This window comes from Eumetopias jubatus, unplaced genomic scaffold, assembly GCF_037043125.1.
Source record: "Eumetopias jubatus isolate StellerSeaLion01/CBP00866 unplaced genomic scaffold, mEumJub1_p1.0 scaffold_9, whole genome shotgun sequence".
NCBI classification, from domain to species: Eukaryota; Metazoa; Chordata; class Mammalia; order Carnivora; family Otariidae; genus Eumetopias; species Eumetopias jubatus.
The window spans coordinates 60923502-60946021 of NW_028274815.1; the positions used below are offsets into that span (position 1 = coordinate 60923502).

The 22520-nt window shown below is 36.7% G+C and overlaps 1 protein-coding gene and 1 pseudogene across 2 annotated transcripts in view; both read right to left on the reverse strand.

The window, feature by feature from the left end:
* Positions 1-584: 584 nt before the first annotated feature.
* LOC114198322 (large ribosomal subunit protein uL1 pseudogene) lies at positions 585-1312 on the reverse strand (annotated as a pseudogene).
* A 4550-nt stretch (positions 1313-5862) lies between these two features.
* The window catches only part of PAPOLG (poly(A) polymerase gamma), a 32368-nt gene continuing 15710 nt past the window's right edge, over positions 5863-22520 (reverse strand). The window contains exons 9-22 of one of the 2 annotated variants that reach the window (XM_028089708.2): positions 20991-21129; positions 20082-20154; positions 19194-19314; positions 18787-18871; positions 18341-18394; positions 16282-16401; positions 15793-15902; positions 13784-13905; positions 13360-13535; positions 12905-12993; positions 12613-12827; positions 12018-12083; positions 11555-11611; positions 5863-9890 (exon numbers count right to left, since the gene is read on the reverse strand). In XM_028089708.2, the coding sequence (XP_027945509.1) occupies positions 9792-9890; positions 11555-11611; positions 12018-12083; positions 12613-12827; positions 12905-12993; positions 13360-13535; positions 13784-13905; positions 15793-15902; positions 16282-16401; positions 18341-18394; positions 18787-18871; positions 19194-19314; positions 20082-20154; positions 20991-21129 (1526 nt within the window). In that variant the 3' untranslated portion in view covers positions 5863-9791. The remainder of the gene's footprint in view (positions 9891-11554; positions 11612-12017; positions 12084-12612; positions 12828-12904; positions 12994-13359; positions 13536-13783; positions 13906-15792; positions 15903-16281; positions 16402-18340; positions 18395-18786; positions 18872-19193; positions 19315-20081; positions 20155-20990; positions 21130-22520) is intronic. The other variant, XM_028089709.2, reaches the window with a different exon arrangement.

The following is a 22520-nucleotide window of genomic DNA, read 5'->3' on the forward strand; positions in this document are numbered from 1 at the left end:
TACTTTGTGTAACCCTCCTAATGCCTCACAGTTTTTGTTTTGTTTTTTACTGAAATCCACTATGTGCCAGGAGCTTCTGGATTGTCTCTCTTAATCCATTTAGCAACTCTTTGAGGTAGGTTCTATTACAATCCCCACTTTTTCAGAAGAGAAAACAGGCCCAGAGAAATGAAATAATTTTCACAACTTCTTACAGTTAAGTCAGTGAGAGCAGGAATCTGAGCCGAGGCAGTCTGACCACGGAGTCTCTTAACCACTTCACTCTACTTCCTTCCTATGAAGTAGGTACTTCAGGTAGGTAGGTAGTCCCACCTCACGCATTGGGAACCTGGAACCCAGAGAGTTTAAGCAACTTTCCCAAGGTCCCACAAACAGTTGGAGACACAGCTGAAGTCTGTCTGTTCCAAAGCCTACAACGTTCTCTTACTACCTGCTGGGTAGAAAGTCAGGAAGTTCTGTATGTCTTCCTTTTAAAAAAGGAAAAAGCCCTCCTCCTCCTTCTTCCCCATTCCTGGTTTCTGCTCCCCGGAGGGAGTTATTTTCAACTTTCTAAGACTTTTCTCCTGTTATTTCTTTTCTTTTCTTTTTTTTTTTTTTTTTTAAGGGTAGCACTAGGATTTATTGAACTGTGCCTTAGTACAGGCGCTGGGGCTTGCCCATGGTGCTCTTGATGTATAAAGCCCGGACGTTCTGCCAATTCTTCTTGAGCAAGGACACCAGGAAATTGACTGCTAAGTGGATGTTGTACACAAGCTCGTCATCTGTCATCTTCACATGGCCAACAGCCACTGCCAGACACAGCACCTTCTTCATCTGGAATTTGATGGTGGACTTCACTTCATCCACTTTGGCCACCATGTTTTCATTGTGGGTCAGCAAGGAAGGGAACTTGCCAGCCTTATTCAGGCCTGGGCCCAGGATTCGTGGAATCTGCTTGATCAGAGATTCTGAGGCCAAAAAGGCGTCATACTTCTTGGCCAACTTCTTAACTAATTTCTTATTCTTGTTGAGTTTCTTCAGCGCCTCAATATCCATGTGGGGAATATCCACTGCCTTGGCCTCATCACAGTGCTGCTGATCCCCCAAAACACATACGGAGAACTTGGGGCGGGGAGTGGACTTAAGCCTGACGGTGCCTGAGAAGCGTTTGTCCTTCTGAGGGTCATAGTTCTTCAGACTGATCTGCAGTTCCACCGTCTCCAAAAACTTCCGGCACTTGCGCTGGTTCCCGTGCAGGACTTCCCGCACCGCCTCGTACAGGGTGTCGCGGGAGACTTTGCTGCTCATGGTTCTTCGCGCCGCAGTAACCGGAAAAAAGCTCTCCTGTTATTTCTAAAGCATATGCCTACAGTACTCTAGACTTTTCAGTTTTGGATATTTTCTACTTATTACCACCAAAAATGAGGATTTCACTCTCTTCGACGCTCTTTTCCCTCCCTCACCCCACTTCTCAGTGTAGATACAATTGGGAGCTAGTTCAATATTCTCTACTGATATTATTACGACTATGTGAATATTCACAACCGAGCCATGTGATATACTATGGTTACATTTCATTTTCATTTAGCTTTCTCATTTCCCTGAAATTGTGTCATTTTAAAAAGTTTGATTGTCCTCAACCTCTGAAGGCAACATTAATATCCTCTGACTATGATTGAGCCTAAGATATACCTTCATTTTCAGTTTTCTTTTCTTGCTGATAGCTCTCCTGGGTCCATTTTCTTTCTGCTCCAACCTAGACTGACTGCTAAGGAGTGCTACACAGATGTTATTCTGGGAGAACCTGTCCGTCCATCCCATTTTTGTGGAAACTTTCCAGTCTGTTGGAATACTTTCATGTTGCAGCTCCCTTTGGAGGTTTGAAGGGCAAGCGTCTCAGATGGGGGAAAACAAAGAGAGCAGGGTTGAGTGCCACTTACACAGATGGAAGTGGCTGAGCGGGGCTAGAACTGGGCTTTCCTGCCTTAGGGGCTCCCTGCAGGAGGCCACAGTGCCCCCTGCAGCCTGGCACCGATGACCATTGTTACTGCTGGCCAGGCAAACCTCAAAAGTTCCAGACTCAGGGCACCTGGGGGGCTCAGTCGGGTAAGCGTCCAACTCTTGGTTTCAGCTCAGGTCGTGATCTCAGGGTCTGGGGATGATGGAGCCCCAGCTCAGGCTCTGTGCTCAGCAGGGAGTCTGCTTCTCTTCCTCTGCCCCCCTCCCCATTCTCTCTCTCTTTCTCAAATAATCTTAAAAAAAAAAAAAAAAAAAAGTCCCAGACTCCACGGAAGAGTGCAAGGAGGCAGAGATCTGATCCACACCTCCACCTAACTTCTTTCAAAAGTGGGAGATAGAGTTGAACGCTAGACTTTGAGTCATACTTCCTGAGTCTGCCAATTAATAGTTGTGCAATTTGGAGCTGGTCACATAATCTCTCTAAGCCTCAATTTCATTTGTAAAATAATTAACAGTGCTACCTCATAGGATCACAGTAAAGATTAAGCACCATTAATATTTTAAAAAGGCATATCTTAAATGCTTAGTAAATGTTAAACACTTTCATAACAATGGTCTAGAATTTCTCAGGAGGTAGTAATACTTTTACTATTTAACCCCAGTTCTCTTGTATCCTTAAGTTCCTGGTCCGTGTTGGGATATTTATATGATAGCTGTGTACAATAGAATGTTTTTTCTGCCAAAGAGGTATTTATTTTTACTGAAGTATAGTTTGACACACGTTACATTAGTTTCAGGTGTACAACATAGTAATTGGACAAGTCTGTATGTTGCAGTACACACCACAAGTGTAGCTACCATCTGTCACCATACATCATTACCATACCATTACCTGTATTCCCTATGTTATACTTTTGATCTCTGTGACTTCTTCATTCCATAACCGGAAGCCTGGACCTCTCACTCCCCTTCACCCATTTTTGCCCACTCCCCACCCCTTCCCCTCTGACAACTACCAGTTCTCCATATTTATGGGTCTGTTTCTGCTTTTTTTATTTTTTTAGATTCCACTTATAACTGAAATCATGCAGTATTTGTCTCTCTCTGCCTGACTGACTTTGTTTAACATAATACCCTCTAGATTCCATCCATGTTGTCATGAATGGCCAGATTTCATTATTTTTTATGGCTGAGTAATATTCCTCTCTCTCTCTCTCTCTCTCTCTCTCTCTCTCTCTCTATACACACACACACACACACATACACATATATATTTCACACCTTTATCCATCTATCAGTGGACACTTGGGTTACTTCCATAGTTTATTGTAAATAACGCTACAATAAACATGGTGCATATATTGTTTTGAACTAGTGTTTTCATTTTCTTTGGGTAAATGTCCAGTAGTGCAATTACTGGATTATATGATAGTTCTATTTTAATTTTTTGAGGAATCTCCAAACTGTTTTTTTCAGTGGCTGCACCAGTTTGCATTCCCACCAACAGCGCACAAGGCTTCCCTCTCCACCCCACACTCTCCTCAACACTTGTTTCTTGTGTTTTTTAGTTTAGCCATTCTGACAGCTGTGAGGTAACATCTCATGGTGGTTTTGATTTGCAATTCCCTGATGATGAGTGATGTTGAGCATCTTTTCACGTATCTGTTGGCCATCAATGTCTTCTTTGGAAAAATATCAATTCGGGTCCTCTGCCCGTTTCTTAATTGAATTACTGGTTGTTGTTTTTTCCCTCTTTGGTGTTGAGTTGTGTAAGTTATTTATTTTGGATGATAACCCCTTATCAGATATATCATTTGCAAATAAGTTCTCCCATTTCATAGGTTGCCTTTTTGTTTTGTCGATTGTTTCCTTTGCTGTGTAAAGACTTTTTAGTTTGGTGTAGTCCCAATAGTTTATTTTTGCTTTTTGTTTCTCTTGCCTGAAGAGACATATTTGAAAAATGTTGCTAAGGCTGATGTCCAAGAGATTACTGCCTATGTTTTCTTCTAGATTTATGGTTTCAGGTCTCACATTTAAGCCTTTAATCCATTTTGAGTTTATTTTTGTGTATGGTGTAAGAAAGTGGTTGTTTCATTTTTTTTTTTTTTTGCATGTGGCTGTCCACTTTTCCCAGTACCATAGAATAGAATTTTCTAAACGAGTATTTATGCACTTGAGTGACACTTGGTTAGTAAGGTATATTTGTCCTTCAGTTTACCCCAGTCCACCCTCTAGGGATTGAGGACATTCCTTGGCCGGGTGAGGTCAACTGACCAATACTAAAATAAATACGAACCAAATGTCCCAATTCTTACTGATTTTTGGCTTCTACATTTTTTATTATCAATTGATACAAAGGTTTTTTTTTTTTTTTTGTAAGATTTTTCCTGGGGAGAAATGAGTATCTGTACTTCACCTACTTCTTCCATATGCCTTATGCTGTCCTTTCAGTACTGTTTTGCTAGAACAGTTTGCATCCTAGTACAGACAGACTGAATAAAGAAAGATGATACAAGTTTGAAATGAACTTTTGGAGAGAGAACATCTAATGCAGTGTATTTCAGACTGTAGGTCTTGACTCAGGAGAGGTTATGAATCTTTAGTGAAATCACTAGCACTTAAAAATAACCTTTATCACACTTAGTAAGGAAAACATTTTGTGTGTGTGAAATTTAATTATATACGTGCATACATAAATTATATATACACACACAGTCATGTATGTATGTATACATGTGCCGGCTTGCAATATCAAATGTATTTCTTACTAAACGTTAGTTGAAAGGGTTTGTAAAATGTGTCTTAATGATTTTCAGTGAGTTTTGCCTCTGCAATTTAGATCCTTCATCAGGTGTCTCTTCTACATAATCAAATTAAAAAAACAAAAAACCAACCAACCAAACAGGACTTTGTTCTCTTCTTGAGCATCTTCTGAGCACCCACTGCATAAAGATTCTTGGGTAAAGGTTACTACTCTCAAACCTACAACCTCTTTGGGGGAAACAACTGAACAGTATGCAAGTTAGAATAACTGAAATATTAAAAGGTAAAAGTAACATGTTAGGAAGGTAGGGTGATTTACTCTGGCCAGGTTATCAGAAGGCTTTATGCAGCCATTAGGCCCCAAAAGTCAGCAACTGGAGACTGGCAAGTAAGGGTTGAGAAGTATGCTATTTTGAGGACTAGTAAGTAAAAATTTGGCTGGATCACATAGTTGGAAAGATAGTTTTTAGAACACATGCTTTAAAAGCAGTAAATTCTATTTTGCCTTAATACCTTCATGCATTGGCATCCATAAAGCACCTGCTAATTTACTTTAAAACATTTCAGCATGAAAACAAACCCCCCCCACCCTATATTTCAGCACAGTGTGATAATTCTGTTAAAGTTCTAGAAGCCCTTCTGTCATCCATAGCTCAATAAATAGAGGAGGCTTTGTTAATGTCAAATGTGTTTCCATTGGTGCCATGAATGGCTAGCTAATAATCTAAAATGATGTAGACACAGGTTATTTGTGAATTTAGTACTAGTATTCAAGATATGTGGATTGGCTAAAAACAAATCACTGTTAAATTAACAAGAATGTAATACTCTGTAACTTGTACTTCTGTAGATAGTACCCAAGGCCTGATTGCTAAATGCACCTCTGTCCAGTCATTAGTAGAGAATTCTGGTTGCCTTTTGTTGACCAGAGTGACAGATTTTGCCCCCAGTACTCAAGGCAGATGCCACCATGTGCTACTGCTTGTTAATGTTTAATGTTGGTGATACAAATTGAGTTATGAGCTTTGCTTTCATATTCAGATACTGGATACCATTATCTGCTAGAAAGAGTCTGGGTGGTAAATGACCAAATGGGCTGTCAGTTTGAGAAATAACTAAGGTATCTTGAGTTACTCCCCAATAATATCAATCATCAACACCTATTTAGCAAAGCAAGTTTATTTGATTACTTATTCCAGACAAGCGAGGCTTGTGTGTACAACTAAGAAAGAAGACAATCCAAATAAAAGGCAGGAAATATTAGTATGAACTACACAAATAGCTATCTAGAAAGGAACAGCAGCTGCAGCATTCATTTTACATAATACTGTGGAGTGATGTAGCACCATGTACCTCAAAGATCTCCTAAGTACTTTATAAGGTAATTATGTAAGTCTTTGCTAAAATGCAGCAGTAGCTTAAAAACTGTAGCAAGTCCAATGATAATCTTCTGTTCAACTAACTTCAAATATAAAATTTTATCAGAAAAATCCAGAAAAAATGGGGAATTTGGGAAGGATCTGATCTTGTACAGTTCTTTCAAAAAATCCAAAGGAATTTATTGAGACCTGTTTTCTTCCATCATCTGCACTACTCATCACTACCATCATGACCTAAATTCTAAGCTCTGGGAGATTTAATAGGTAGTTATTTAAACACACACACACATATTATTTTTTAAAACTAAAGTTCTATTTATTGGTCTGTTCAGTCTGTTCTGCTCTGAACCACAAACATGAAGGAACAAGAGAGAACTTTAATGCTACTGAAATCAAAGGATTAGGACCCTTAATGATTCCAATGATCATTCTAAGCTATTCTACTCTGATCAATCTTAGGTTGAAATTTGTTAAAGTCTGACCCTGTTAATGGATCTAAGTAAACATGAGGACATTCATAAATTCGATAGTAAATATTTTTTTAAATACTGATTAAGGTTCATCTGCAATATATAAAGAAACTCAAGAGAAATTTGGTGTTCCAGATTCCTCCAACAGCCCACTTTACTAGTTAGAGCCATAGTACATTTTTAGAAATGTACCACAGAAAAATCTTACGGAAAAAACCTTGGAGTCTGGGATTATTCAGTCTTGCAAAACTGTGGTTCCTAACAATGCCCCATCACCCCCTTTTTTTTAAAAAGGGTCATGAACCACTTTGAAAAGCTGATGAAATTTATGAATTCCCCCCTCCCCTGAAAAATGCATATAAATAAAAATTTCTTATATACACTTGCAAAGGATTCCTCCCAAAGGCCCATGATCCCCAAGTTACGAATTCCTACTTCAAAGCTGAGGAACACAGAATAAGGTTAGCCCATGTGGACACTGTCCATCTTCACTTTATTGCTACTGTAGTCAAGTACTGACTGTTGTAGTCAGGATTGTTGCCTTAAGACACCCACTGTAAGCACCAATGGTCTTAAAATCCATTCTGCTGCCCCAATTTTACAAGGTTTTAAGCCAGGTACCCCCTCAAATGAGTTAAGCCCCTCAGATTTAAGCTAGCAATTATTTTCCTTTGATATACACTATTCTTCAGAGCCAGTCCTGAACCCTGAGATTAAAATTTAATACCCTTATGAAAATGAACGTATGTCTACATATTGGAGGTTATTTGACTTTATAAAATATATTTCTAGGTATAGTTTCAAACTCGAAGTAACATTTCATTTATTTAGTGCCTCTGAACATAACATACGATCCCAGACCATAACTTCCCCTTTTACTTACTTGGAACCAATACAATGGAGCTCTCCTACTACAGTCACAAAATGTACTGAAAGTTCTACCTACTGTTTAGGATAGGAAACACTTCATTTCTGATCAAACCTGCCATCTCAAAAGCATCTCATCAACTCCCCAGTTACCAAACAGGTTGAAGAATGAGATCCTCGAGGTGTCTAACACTGAACCATTTGGCTATGTCTCAACCCCATGCTGAATGGACCTTTAAAACAAGAGAAAATGACTATACTGGTGGACAGGGTTAAGCCTGTAGCTTTCTTTTATTAAAAACTCCACTAGTCACTCCAAAGAATCTGTTTAAAAAGGAGGGTAAACATGAGAATTCTTAGAGACCCTGAAGACTGATAATCGAAGGGGAAAATAGGTAGGTTATTAAACACAGAAATGCAAACATATCACATATATAAAATTTACTCAAATCTTAAGAATTTTTCAAAGTCTGAAGTCAGGTGACAGTTATTTAGTCCTTTCATAATCATTTACTTTTGCTTGAAGAGTATTTATAGAACAAGTCTTGGAATATCTGAATAAAGGAAAAGAGCCAAAAGAGCTTTCCAACCGAGCTACAACTTGGTTTATAGGATTTCATTCTTGTTTTTTGCTATGTAAAAAGTGAATAATGGGACAATCATTACTTTTTCCTTGCTCTTCTAAGTTTTCCTTTGTAAGAGTTAAATGCTAGAATTTCCATTTCGGAAACCTAGGGATCAGGGAACAGGCATGGGTGAAGGATACTGCTCTCTGACAGAATTCCAAGCATTTCAACTTGGTGGTAAGGGGCTCGCAAGAGAGTATGGACTGTTATTCCTTGGGCTAAATGAGTCCCAATGAGTCCTATAAAATATACAACCAAGTATTTTCCCTGCACTATTCAAATGTACCATTTTGTGTTTTTCCTACCAGAACCTACTAAATTGCTGAGTGAAAAGCTGAAGAAGGTAATAAATACTAGCACTCCTGGCTGTCCAATCTATACATTTTCATTTTAAGAATAATTCAAGCATAATCCACATTTAAAAAATTAGACTAAAGAGAGACAGTAAAGGTTTTAAAGTTTTCTCTTTGAAAAGATGGTATCTTACAGTACATACAAAAATACTCTGAAAATACATACGACTTCATTTACAAAACACTGAATCAACATATTACAAGAATTACATGGTTATGGATTTTAATAAACTGAGCATGCATTCATGAAACTTAAAAAATATTAAGAAATGCATTGAAAAAAGCAGTGTAAAAAAAGACAACTCATATAGTTAAATAAAAGTTACAAAGGTCCTGAGCCAATTAATGGTTGGTAACAATGTCATTCAAAAATGCCTTTAGGTTTCAGTAAAATCCACTGCTTATTTCTGCATGCCTAGTCCATGAACTGTTTGAAGTTGTGGGGTAAGTAATGGCCAAGAATTACCATGCCAAGTTAATTTTACACCTCAAAAATACAAGTTTGCCATACTTCAAGGTATCTTATTGTTGGTGCTGGAATGAATTGCTCCTCAGTAAAAAATACCAGTCAACTAACAAGAATGGCATGAGCTAGGATATGTAACAATTTCACCATTCACATACTGACTTTCAGTATCTTGGTTATATTTTGATTCTTAATAAAGATGCATTTCAAAGGCCTCCATGGGAGGCAAAATATAGAGAATTTATGGTGCCCAACTCTTATGTAATCACTGGACTAATCCTCCCTGGTAACTATGCAACATTTGGACAGAAAGGCACAAAAAAATAAAAATTTAAATATTCCATGTGCCATTCTGGAAAAAAATAATTTAAAACAACAGAATAGACAATAAGTACATCTACACAAATGAGGAAAGCAGAAAAGATACCTCACATTCATTTATCTCAGGTTTCACAAAGTGGCTTCAATGCTAAAGTAAATGTGTTAACATTTGAAAAATTACAAGACAATTTTTTTTGTGTGTTTTCAACTTTTTCAGTTCTATACAATGATTATAACATAAGACTTAAAAAAAAAAAAAGTTCAGGACTTGTTTTATCCGTGTCCAAAGAGCCAAGAACTGGTTCCCACAACAGAGAAACAAGCATCGAAAGTTAAGGCAGTAAAACCTCCAACGCAAAGCCGTTAATACTGCAGATGACAATTTGATAGCAGGTGATCCTCACAGACGTGTACGTAGCAATCAATGAGAGAATGCTACGGCATCTGCAGGTCAAAGTGTGAGAGTTCAAAAACCACTTCAAGGTCGTTAGTCCGATGACTGAAACTTTCACCTCATCTTATGTACGACAGCCACTTCTATTTTAAAGAGTGGCTGCATCTATGCCACTAAATGATTGCATATTCACTTAAGTAAGGAGGCACTGCTTTTACCGATTAAGGGTCAGTCGAATGGAATTTTTGATGACTCGGATGTTATTTGCTGGAACTGGAGATGATGAATCTGGTAGTTCTTTACTGGGTAGTCTCTATTAAAAAGGAGTAGAAACAAAGAAGGAAAAGCAAATATATATTATCAAGTCCCAACTAGTAAATCAGTCACAAACTGAGTTTTCCTCCAAATCCCTTAAGCTCTTAGACACTCACATGTGTTAGATATTTTCTTCCAATGTTCACAGACATTTCCTTCTTTTGGGGACTTTTTTATACAGTTGGAGGTGAGAAGCAGAGGTACAGGGAAAAGGTCCAAGTGGGAGAAGTGTATGTATAGGAAAAAGGACTTTGTTAAATTACTTGCCACTTCTGGATTGAGAAATGCAAAAGAACATAGTCCTCCTCAAAGGCAATGGTAAAAAGAAGTAGGAAGAGCAGGGTCACTAAGCAGGAAACTCTTGGAGTGCTAAGTGAAAAATGGATGTGGTACAGAGGAAAACTGGATATCCATTTAGTTTCTGTAATACATTCATGGAGAAGAACACTGTAAACCCCACTTGTGAGATACTTTTTTCAGGAAAACTGACTTTGTACCCAGACCAGTTTTTTTCAGTGATGGTGAAATTCAGGGGTGTCTAGATGAGGGTTTCTGAGGATACTAAAGAGGACTCTATAGTGAAGGCAAATGCTGAGCTCTAAACTACAGACAGGTGTGTGATGGCAGCAGTGTGCGGAGTTAATTACCCTCCCGTGTTACCTTAGCTAAACCTGTATCCTACCCACGGCCATTCAAAACACATGAAAAATTTCAGACACATAAAAGTAGAGAATAGGACAATGAAGACTTCAGTGCCACAACCAAGACATTATTAAAATTTTGCTACATTTGTTAGGTTTATATTCTTGTCCTTTATACTTGAAATATTTTAAAGCCAGACCCAGGCATGTCATTTCATGCTTTTGTACTTAATATCCATATCAAACTTTTTTCTTCCATTATCATTTATAGTTTATACACCCATATTTTTTGTAAACCACTCTTTATGTTAAAAGAAATTTTATGACTTCTACAACTAATAGAAAGTATGATACTTTCTATTTGTTTTTAAAATGGCCAGTACATTGTGAGGAACCTGGCAGTGTGACAGCTGATTGTGACAAGTACTTTATTCTTTAACAGGGGGTTAAAACAAGCCATGTAAACTCTCAGAGAAGGGCTGTCTTTGATATATATACACAAGACTGATTTTTGAGCACCTGCTTATTAACTTCCCGTGCTTAATAATACCATATTATTAGTTTCAGTGGTAATTCTTTGAAAAATAAATTTTTAAATTGAGATTTAGGGGCTCTTTAGCTCATGTTTTAAAGGTCTTACTATGAATACCGAAACATTTGGCTCTTCCAAAATATTAATAAGTACCAAGCCTAAGTTTTGATAGTAAGCAGTGGTGTACAACAAAAAGAGACTATCAAGTGTTGGTAAGAAATTACTGTGCTGAGCACTAAATTTCTTTAAAAATAAACAAAGGCTGAACATAATCTGAATAAGTAGTGAAGTCTTAAACTACTTCCTCTTTTCCTCCCTTCTGAGGTACATATATTTAATGACCAGACACTGCTATTTCTACCCCAACTCCCAACTATATTGCTGGTCTTTGAGGACAGGGACAAAATCTTATCATCCTGTTCTTTCACTCAGTGCAAGGATCTTACACTTTTTGTACCTGTAAATCACCTATGAATAAGACTTTGTTACCTTCTTGCGTGATGTATCAATAGTTGGAATAGGCATACATTCTCCTCCAATAGCATCCTAAAAACAGAATTATATACAAATGAAAACTTTCTTTCCTTTGTACGCTTATTTCGACACAAAACAAAACAACCCAGGGCGCCTGGGTGGCTCAGTTGGTTGGGCGACTGCCTTCGACTCAGGTCATGATCCTGGAGGCCCGGGATCGAGTCCCGCATCAGGCTCCCTGCTCAGCAGGGAGTCTGCTTCTCCCTCTGACCCTCTTCCCTCTCAGGCTCTCTATCTCTCATTCTCTCTCTCTCAAATAAATAAAATCTTTAAAAAACAAAACAAAACAAAACAAAAAAACCCACACAACCCAAACTTCACAGACCTATCTAATCTGATCCACTTTCAAATACAGTACTTTTCCTGATACATGGCTCTTTTAAAGCAATATTTTGAGGCACACTATTAATGTATTTACCATTGCTTTTCTTTTTCTGTCTTCAGGAGCACGTGATTCCTTAAATGTTGATTCAAGTCGAATAAACTAGAATATAAACATTAAAATGAATTGCTATTATTACCTATAAAAACCATACAATCTATATAAGCTTAGAAACTAGTGATAAGGCTTTCATCAAAACTATTGCAAACATGGGTTGGTGAGGGAAAAGAATTTAGACTAAATTCAGCTGCCACCATTAACTTCTACAATTGGAGTGATCTTTTTGGTTAAATCAATTCAGATGATAACAAAGTAGTCTTACCACCACCTACTGGAGGCAGAAGACATCAACATTATAACACATAATAAATATGATTAGTTACCAATAATGACTTCTGTAAGTCAAGGAGAAACTTAGACCAATCATTCAAATTTTCAGATCTGTTACTGATTTGAATTTAGGATGAACAATCAGTATTATTCCTTCAGGGTTTGGGCAAATTTTCTTTTTAAACAGTCAAATCCTAAAGGAGCACTAAGACAGCTATGCAGAATTGTTAATTTCTTTAGTGCTAGTTTAACTTAAAAAAAAAAAAGAACTACAGAATTACCACTAAGGTTGTAGCTTTACCTTTTCTATGTCTTTCAACCTCTTAGAAGACCCATCTATGGATGGGGAATGGGATCTCTTGTGTGTAACATTCTTAGCTGACATTCCATTAAGGTGTGGTTGTCCCTGGGCAGGGTTGTGTGGTGTTGGGATTCTAGGAATGACATTTCGTCCTACTACAGTAGGAATGGTGCACACAGCTGGGGGTGATACAGCTTTTACTGCAGAATCAACTTCTGAAAAGGAAAGAAAAATTCTAGTAATTAAATGTATACGTAGTAAAATCATTACTAGCAAAAGTGCAGATACCTACTTGCACCAATGACTGGGATAGATAGTCCTTGTGCTGGTGGGACACTCAGTGGCTTTTCTACAATGACAGCAGCAGGCTCAGCATTATTCCTATTAGAAGTTTTGAATTATCATTAGTAATTTGCGTTACTTATTTAAAAACACTCTTAACATTCAGGATTATTTCTTTCAAGTGCTCCTACTTTTAACGTTTCATTGAAGGAAGACAAAAGGGGAAGAACGGCAGAGGACCGAGTAAAAAGTGAGAAAAGAGAAAGCCTGTCCATTTCTGTGTACTGATCTAATCCTACATCTTCATAAGCCTATCCCATGTCCCACAGGATTATAACAAATTGTCAAGTATTTCAAATGACTAGCAACTGGTAAAATAAAATATATTAATAATTAAGCTAAGGTACAGAAAAGTTTACATCATCCCCAAACTGAAGAATGAAAAGAAAATTCTGAAATACAGACCTTTCTATTTCTCCTGAAGGAGGAATGTCCGGCTTGGAAGGTTTGTTTGTAGACACTGGGGAATTAAAAGGTGTTCCATTATCAGTGTCCCTGGAGCTATCCAAACAATTGCTATCTAGAGATGATCTTTTGGACTGTGGTCCACTTGAACTTCGACTAACATCAGAAAGACTTTGCTGAAAGAGGGGGAAAGCAGTTAGGATTTCAAAAAGCAAATGAAAATAATTACTGGTTTCAATTCTGAAGTACATAAAATAAATTATCTTTTGTGATTAATGAAGGGGAGATTTTAGTTCTAGATTGAATTGTATCTTTCTTTCCTTTTTACTCAATAGGTTTGGGAGCTGTTAAAAGTGCAAATCTGGTCCCAGGATCCTGCGTCTGAATGGAACCATACACTGGAGAGTTAAGATTATAAACTCACCTTTTTCTTCTTCTGAAGAATCTCTGCTGGAAGGTAGTGATGAAGTTGCTTTTTTTTAACATGAGTTGCTTCAATTTTCATTCCTTCCTTTAGCATGTTTATATTATTTGCCTGTCTGTACACTGTAACAATGTTAATATGTTAAATGGGCAACTTCTTCCTGAACTGGGAGGTCTGTTTTCTTTCTCTAAAATGCATACATTTGGTATCTCCCCATAATCTCACAAACACATACACCAATCCTGCTTATAGAACAACTATTTCTCAAACATTTTCACCATGTCACAATCCTATTTAAGTAACATTTAGGGGTGCCTGGATGGCTCAGTTGGTTAAGCATCCGACTCTTGGTTTCAGCTCGGGTCATGATCTCAGGGTCATGAGATCAAGCCCGTGTCAGGTGTGGAGCCTGCTTAAGATTCTCTCTCCTTACCCCCTCCCTGCTAGTGTGCATATGCATGCGAGCTCGCTCACTCTCTAGAGAAATAAAATCTTAAAAAAATAAGTACCAACTAGTTTTCTCATATCCAACTTCTAAGATTTTCTAATAATTCAATCTCATTAACAAAATAAATGCATGAAAAAAGTTTTTTCCAAATCCTGTTTTCTGTTATTTTCCCAAAAAGCAATCTTTCTCATAATTACTTACCCAAGTCTAAACTAATCCTTATACTAAATATCCAAGATGCAATTTGAGCTCTTCTCCACGAAGCTTCTTTTACTACACTAATCATAGAATGTCAGACCATTAGGAACTATCTAGAAATACTTCCTTACTGTACAGGTGGGGAAATGATGCACAACAGCCCCGAATAACTTGCTGAGATTGAAATACACACAGCCCTAGAGTCCCTACTAGTGCTTTTCACATCTTGTAAGAAAGTTTTATTAACACACAAATTATTTAATGTTCAACTGTGAATACCAAATTAGATTAAAAGCTTATGAAGACACAGATAAGAAGCTTCTTTTGCCCAGTAACTACTGTGACATGTGGTAAATTATCTAATCTCTTGGAGGTCTCAGTATCTTTATCTAGAGAAGAATATTCTATAAATCTATAATAGAGCTTCCCAACCTCCTGCTTTTGGAAAAATGAGCCCAAATTAGAATGGAAAAATTTATGTTTTCATTCCAGATTGCTTATAGAAGCATCACCAGGAGTACTTGTTCAACTTGCAGATTCTCTGGCTCCTCTCCCAGAGTGGGGGATTCACTGGTGCTGACGTGATGTACAGGAATCTGCATTTTCATGATAAATGTGAAAGCTAGTTTAGAAGAATTTAGAAAACTCAGAAGAGCCAAGCCAAAAATATTAATAGTATGAATATACACTATTCCAGATTAAGACAACTCCAAATTTATAACAGATACATTAAGATATTCCAGAAAGGTGTCATTAGGGAGCTAGATGTGAAAGACACTCTTTCACTGATTCTGAAACGTAACCAGCAAGCTGTACTGTTAGTACATGTAAAAAAATGTAAGAGCCAAGTCATCTTTATGATTGTGCTATCTGTGCACGATGAAAATAAAAATCACCTGTATAGGTTTCTTTATTCGTCTATTTTAAAATAATATCATCATTTGGTACAAAACTCAAAACAGTTGAAGGGCACTGAGTGAAGTCTCCTCGCCCCATCCCCTAGACACACCTGGTTCCTTGACCTAAGAGCAACCAGTTCTGCCAGCTTTTTTTTAAAACTATATAGCCTTCCAAAGAATGTATTTATAAGCAAACATGCACACATATATATGTATTTTTTTTACTTATTTATAGAAATGGTAGTGCACTATACATACTGTTCTGCAACTTTCCCCCCACTTAATGTCTTAGAGATGGTTTCACCATGCCTTTACTTTTTTAAATAGCAGCATAGGTTTTCATAATATGAATGTACCATATTCATTTAACCAACTGAAAAATAGAGCCAGCCAGATCCATAGCAGATGATACCATGTTACAGCCGAGGTTGAGAACCACTGGCTCCATGATGACGAAGTCTTACCTGTGTCAGTAAACGACTGTATGTCATAGGTCAAGTCTATGTTAACACTTTCTGCATTTTCTACTCTCCGAAAAATTATTCCAAGGAACCACATTGATACGTAATTGTTGCTATAAAATAAAAATTTTAAGTTTCCATTAACTTTTTTTACAATTTTACAGATATCATTTGGTAGTTCAAACTTGGCTTCTATGAAAGCATAAATACAAACTGCAATGGTTTGGCTAAATTCTTAAAACTGACAAGAGCACTGATCAGTTATCATGTGTTGTTACAAAGAGGATTAAATGGCTTTGTAAACAACCTACTAAAAATCTACTTAAAGATGCTCCAAATTTTGTGATGGAGTTTCTGCTGGGCTCTGTGGGCTACCAACACAGTATGTACTAGTTTTAATACATGACCGCTCATGCTCAAATAATCTTAAACAATGCATACTGTCAAATAACATTATTTAAGAAATATAATATTCATCAATAATTAACTTACTCTTTATGATGTTCCTTATTTCCTGGGAATGACTGGGGATTTACATGGGCAAGAGTAATAAATTCATTTCGTTCCAAGTTTCCAACAAGCACACGAATTTTAGATTCTACTAATCCAACCCTGAAATAGAACAGTGAACAAAATTTTTCCATATTAAATTTGGAAACTACATCTAAGTAACCCAAAAGGCATATTAGGTATGATGCCTTACATGTTCATTTAAAATATTTAGTCCAATATATTAGTGACTGTTTAAAATACCATTTAAGTAAATGACAAGTTACGTAAGTCAATTTCTGTGTTTCCTCCTTCCCCTCATTTAAAAGAACTGCTCTATTTAGTGAATTCCTGATCTAAACTATCCTGCCTATTAAGACCATAAAATAGTCATGATTTGAGCATGAACAAAAACTGTTGGTTAATTGGGTTCTTTCATTTTCAAATCTTATGTCTATACGCTAAGGCTAAGATATGTTTAAATAACGTGGGGAAAAAAAAAGCACTAATATCTAGCACCTAATTCATAATAAACATGCTCATATTTTCATAAAATTGGTACTAGATATTGCATTTAAAAAAGTTTCAGTAAATTCAGATCAGATACGACTAAAACATGAAAGTTTCATCAGGTTTCTGCAACTCTGTTTTCTAAGAAATGTGACTACTGTCAGCTATTTTATTAACTTACAATGATTTCATTAATTAGAATAACTACAAGGACATTTTTACATTATTCAAACACTTGAAAACGCTTACATATTATAATTGTGTGTGCTTCAACAGCACATATATGGAACACCGAGTTACTGCTCAGTGTTATCTAAATGAGAAGTTGGCAAACTTTTTCTATCAAGGGCCAGACAGTAAATATTTTAGGCTTTGTGGGCCAGTTTCTGTTGCAACTATTCAACTCTGCCATATAGCAGGAAAGAGGCCAGACAATATATATGAGTGAGCATGACTGTATTTCAAGAAAACTTTTATTTAAAAATTTTTTAGTTTTTTTTTTTAGTAATCTCTATACCTAACGTGGGGCTCAAACTCACAACCCCAAGATCAAGAGTCACATGCTTGTTGGACTGAGCCAGCCAGGTGTCCCCTCAATAAAACTTTATTTTTAAAAACATGTGGCAAACTTAGATTTGGCCCAGACCATAGTTTCCCGATTTCCAATCTAGACAAATGAAATATTCTTTTTTTAAGATTTTATTTATTGAGAGCGAAAGAGAGTGAGAGCACCCATGTGTCAGTGGGGGAGAAAGAGAGGGAGAGGGAATAAGCAGACTCCACACTGAGCATGGAGCCCGCCCAATGAGGGGCTTGATCCCAGGACTCTGAGATCATGACCTGAGCCAAAACCAAGAGTCAGATGCTTAACCAACTAAGCCACCCAGGTGCCCCTACAAATGAAATATTCTGTTTTAGTGACAGGATTTTTTTCAGTGTCTCTTTAATTATCAATAAAATAATAAGCACTAAACTTTGGAAGTGAAAATAAGACAGTATTGTGTTTTCCCTTTCTGGAGGTCAGACCTGAGGAAAGCACAACCATTTCTGGTGGCCTAACAGCTTCTGCCTGATAGGGACATCAGTACACTGGAGGCAGAGGCAATGAATTTGGATTTACTATAAAGAATGCATTGCTCCTTGACCAAAAAGACCTCTCTTATCTGCTGACAGAAGCTTTTATGCCACTACTCTCCTAAATTAAAAGAATATAAAAAATGTCTTTTCCTTCTAGTTTTGATGGGGAAACATGATGGCAAGGATGGAAAATTCTGTAAGAGGCTAGGTATCAGAATCATTCAAAATGCCTCACAATTTTGTGTAAATCTGAGAAGTGGCAAAAGGCAAATATACATATACCCTTATTTTATGTTACTTCTAAATCTGAACCATTAATTTGACAGCATTTCTTAAACACTGATGCTGCACTGTCATGTACAACAGTCACCAATATTATTTAATAATTTTAAGGATAAAATGTTTTATAAATGGCAAAGCATCATAAAAATCTTATCACCACAAAGTAAGTACGCAACTTGAATATTAGTCTTACCACTCTAGATGGTTTTCTTCTGTTGATGCACTGGCAGTCAATACTATATAATGTCTATGAAGAATTTTTAGCAACAATGGCGAGGGGGGGAAAAAGCCAGAAACACTGTTAGGGTCTGCTTTTCCAACATTACTTTTTCTTTCTTTCTCTTACTGAACAAAAGAACCAATGCAGACACACAGCTTATGAAAATTAGAACATGCTCTGATTTTTCACAAAATTAATTCTAGACCCTACAATTAAAAACAATTCACTAAAAACAAAAACCACTAATACTGGGTTAGATACTACTAGAATACACAAACTCATCATTTAGGATTTCTGCTAACCTATTCTCTACCTCACTTGAAATATAAGTGACAACAGTCACCCATCATATATTAACTTTGTAAGTTTAACATTCTTCTTTAAATACACACACACAAAAAATGCAAAATTTAAAATACCTATACTTTTGAAAAAAATTTGGTGGCTCAAGTAGTTTGGACCAGTCTGATTTCCCTTGAAGGATTTCATCTGTGACTGCAAGACCTAAATTAAAAACAAGAGAGAGACTGATTTTGAAGACTGGCTATTTTGTTAAAGCTCCTGTATCACTCTACCCCCAAACCTCTAACCTTACCAAACTCTTGAGTAAAAAAAAAAAAAAAAGGAAATTTATTTCTAAGAACACAAAAATCAATTTCAAACAGACTGGGCTGACTCCATTTTAGACTTAATACTATATTTTGGAAAACCAATTACTGAAAGAATACATACATATTTGAAAGAATTTTTAGAAATAATAGGCATAACTGCACTTTAGAATACTGTTGTAAATCAAAAATTCGTGGGAAAGGGCCAACATGTTTACCTTGTTTAAATTCTTCTACCATTACTGTTCGAGTTGAGGTGGACACATTATACGTAGAATTCTGCTGTGGGTAGGCAGGGGTGATTATGGGCATGAGATGATACCTATCTGATGGATTTACCTGTGAAATTAGAAGCAGAATAATTGATCTATTCTCCTATTTCAGTTGTCCTCACTTCATTTCCCCAAAAGTCTGAAGAATATGAAATATAAATTTAATACTACATTTCCTCAATTCTAAGAAGTACATTTTCTCTCCCCAGCTACACTTATTTCTGAAGTCAGATATGTCTGATATTCAAAGGCAACTCTGTAGAAGTTTCTTTTTCCTCTGAAAAGCTGTTAAACTGATGGTGCATCTTATAAACAATGGTCTTTTAGAACGAGGAAAATACAGTATCATAGCTGCAAAAAGCATTATTAATCCAATGGTTCTTAATCCTTTCTGCATCTGCTCAATGGGTAACTTCCCACAGGTAACTCAGAGGAATAAGCACTCACTCTAAAAGCAAATTAAAATGCAAGGTGAGAGTTATGCTAGCTTAGAACCACGAGTCTGCTCTAAATTGCTCTGCAAAGTAAATCTTTTATATACTTCAGCACTTTATTAGTAATAACTAATTACTTATAAGACAGTTTTTAACAATGGATTCTGACATTTTGGTTGATATACCCATTCATCTATTCTTATATGGGTGATTTTTAATGACATAACATTTGGATCAGAATTTGAGATACAAATCATCTGCACCAAAAAACACAGCAGGTAGAAGGAAAGAACTATAGCTATACGAAGGAAGATGAGCAGGAATAAGAATTATTTTTAGATTACAGTTTAGAGAATTGTCCTTTTCCTAAAAGGTTTAATTTCAATAATAAGTCACATACCCGAGGATCCCAAACAGGCAAATTCAAATTGCTTTCTTCTGGTTGCTTCAGCAGCACAGGATTTGGCCACTCCCTAACATGAATAAGGCAAATTAATTTACATAGGACCTCACTGCGGAAACTATATGGAATGTAAAATCATCAGACTCTCTTTTCAATTTTCATAGAGCAAACATTGTGGATGGGTATTTGGTATTGAAAAAAACAAATGCGCAAGGGAAGGAAGTATACAAAAGAAAAAGCTGCTTATTTTAAACGTGTCTTCTGAAAGGGAAAATACTGTTTAGCCTGTTAAGCTGTAGCTAATTTAAATCTGAATTTTCCAGGGGCACCTCAGTGCCTCAGCCAGTTAAATGTCTGACTCTTGTTTTCAGCTCAGGTCATGATCTCAGGATCATGGGACTGAGCCCAGCATTGGGCTCTGCGCTGGGCATGGAGCCTGCTTAAGATTTTCTCTCTCTCTCCCTCTGCCCAGCCCCCACTCTCTAAAATAGATAGATAAATCTTAAAAAAAAAATTGAGTTTTCCCCTTCTATTTGCTTTCATGGATTTATCTCTGATAATTTAATAGCAGCAAGAGCTAACTTTACTGAAAATACTAATAAATCCATATAGTAGCTATGATTATCACCTCCATTTTACATATGAGACATTAATCTATATGTAGCTAGTAATCAGAGCCAAATCTACTGCGACCACTCTCAAGCTAAAAGCCTACATTTACAGACCCCTCCCAAACCCAGAAGAAAGCGCCATCTGGTGTCTCATCATTGTCTCAAATTTGATGTCTTTAAACTTTTAAAAGGAATGTTAAGACAACAGAAAAAGTCTGTGTGTATCTCTTAAATTGCCAAACAAACTTACATAAAGGCAGAAGTTAGTAAATAAAGTATGCATATGAATACTTACCATTTGGAAAAAACTAAAAAGAACTTATGAACTAAAGTAGAAGCTGCTGCATTTGGATATAATTGGCAAGTTCTTGCAACTAGCATTGCCCAGGAGACACCACCAAGGAATCCCAGCATGTTGGAATAAATACCACGTCCTAGAAAATTAATGTATTTGTTAATTATTGTTAGGATCTACTATCCATGACATTCAACTATAAGGAACAGGATAACTTAGTTCCTAAGACGGTTGCTTAGTTAACTTTTCCCCTCTGGAAATAACACTATACAATCAATAAGCATCCCTTCATGCTAGGTCCACAGTTTTATTAGTAAACCATAAACTGCATCTTATCCCCCAACTTCGCCAAAACAGACACCTCAGTTCCCTGCCTCAGTTCTGACTGCCCAACTGGGCTCTACTGATATAAACTGGAATTTCCCCCTTTTCAATAGCTATGGTTGAAAAGGAAATGAAAGGAAAGAGAAAAGGTATCTGGAGGGTCTACAAGTAGGAAGACTAAACATTTCATTAGTAATCATACTCATGGGCATTTTAAAATCAAGTGTAAAGCTGGACTAACTTCAGTATTTTGCAGAATTTGGATACCTCTTCATAAGGTAAAATACACCATTGATACTCATTTCCTTAAATTATTTCTTACAGCAATCTATAAAAAAGTATTACCATATTTCATCAAACCTATTAGATCCTCAATTACATAATATAGCATTACTTTGTGTCCCACTAAGCAAGCAAGAAAAAAAGATACAAAATATCAATTTCAGATATGTTCAATGTGTAAAATATGCATCTAAGAATTGACAAGACATGGTATTTAATTCAATCTGTAAGGAAAGAAAAATTGATATCCTTTTTTTTTTTTTTTTTTTTTAAAGATTTTATTTATTCATTCATGAGAGACAGAGGGAGAGAGAGAGAGAGAGAGAAGCAGAGGGAGAAGCAGGCTCCCAAGGAGCAGGGAGCCTGATGCGGGACTCGATCCCAGGACCCTGGGATCATGACCTGAGCCGAAGGCAGACGCTTAACCATCTGAGCCACCCAGGCGCCCTTGATATCCCTTTCTTGCAAATTACTTTATCCTGACTATACAAGGTAACTGAACCCAAGGACAAATCCTACTTGCCTAATATCTTTTTAGATGTGTACTTCCAATATGGTAGCCACAAGTCACGTAGCTTTTTCTTTGGTAACAGCTTTATGGAGATACCATTCATATAGCATAGGATTCATCCATGTAAAAGGTTAAAAATTCATGGCTTTTAGTATATTCATCGAGTTGTGTAACCACCACCATAATCAATTCTGGAACACTTTCATCACCCCAAAGAGAAAGCTTTAACGTCACTCCCCTCCTACTTGTTCCCAATCCTCCCAGACCTAGGCAAGCACTAGTCTTCTATCTTTTATAGATTTGCCTATGTTGGACATTTCATATAAACAGAATTTACTTCAGTCCTTTTTATTGCCAAGTAATATTCCATATTATGGATGTATCATCAGTTTATGAACATAAGGTTGTCTCTA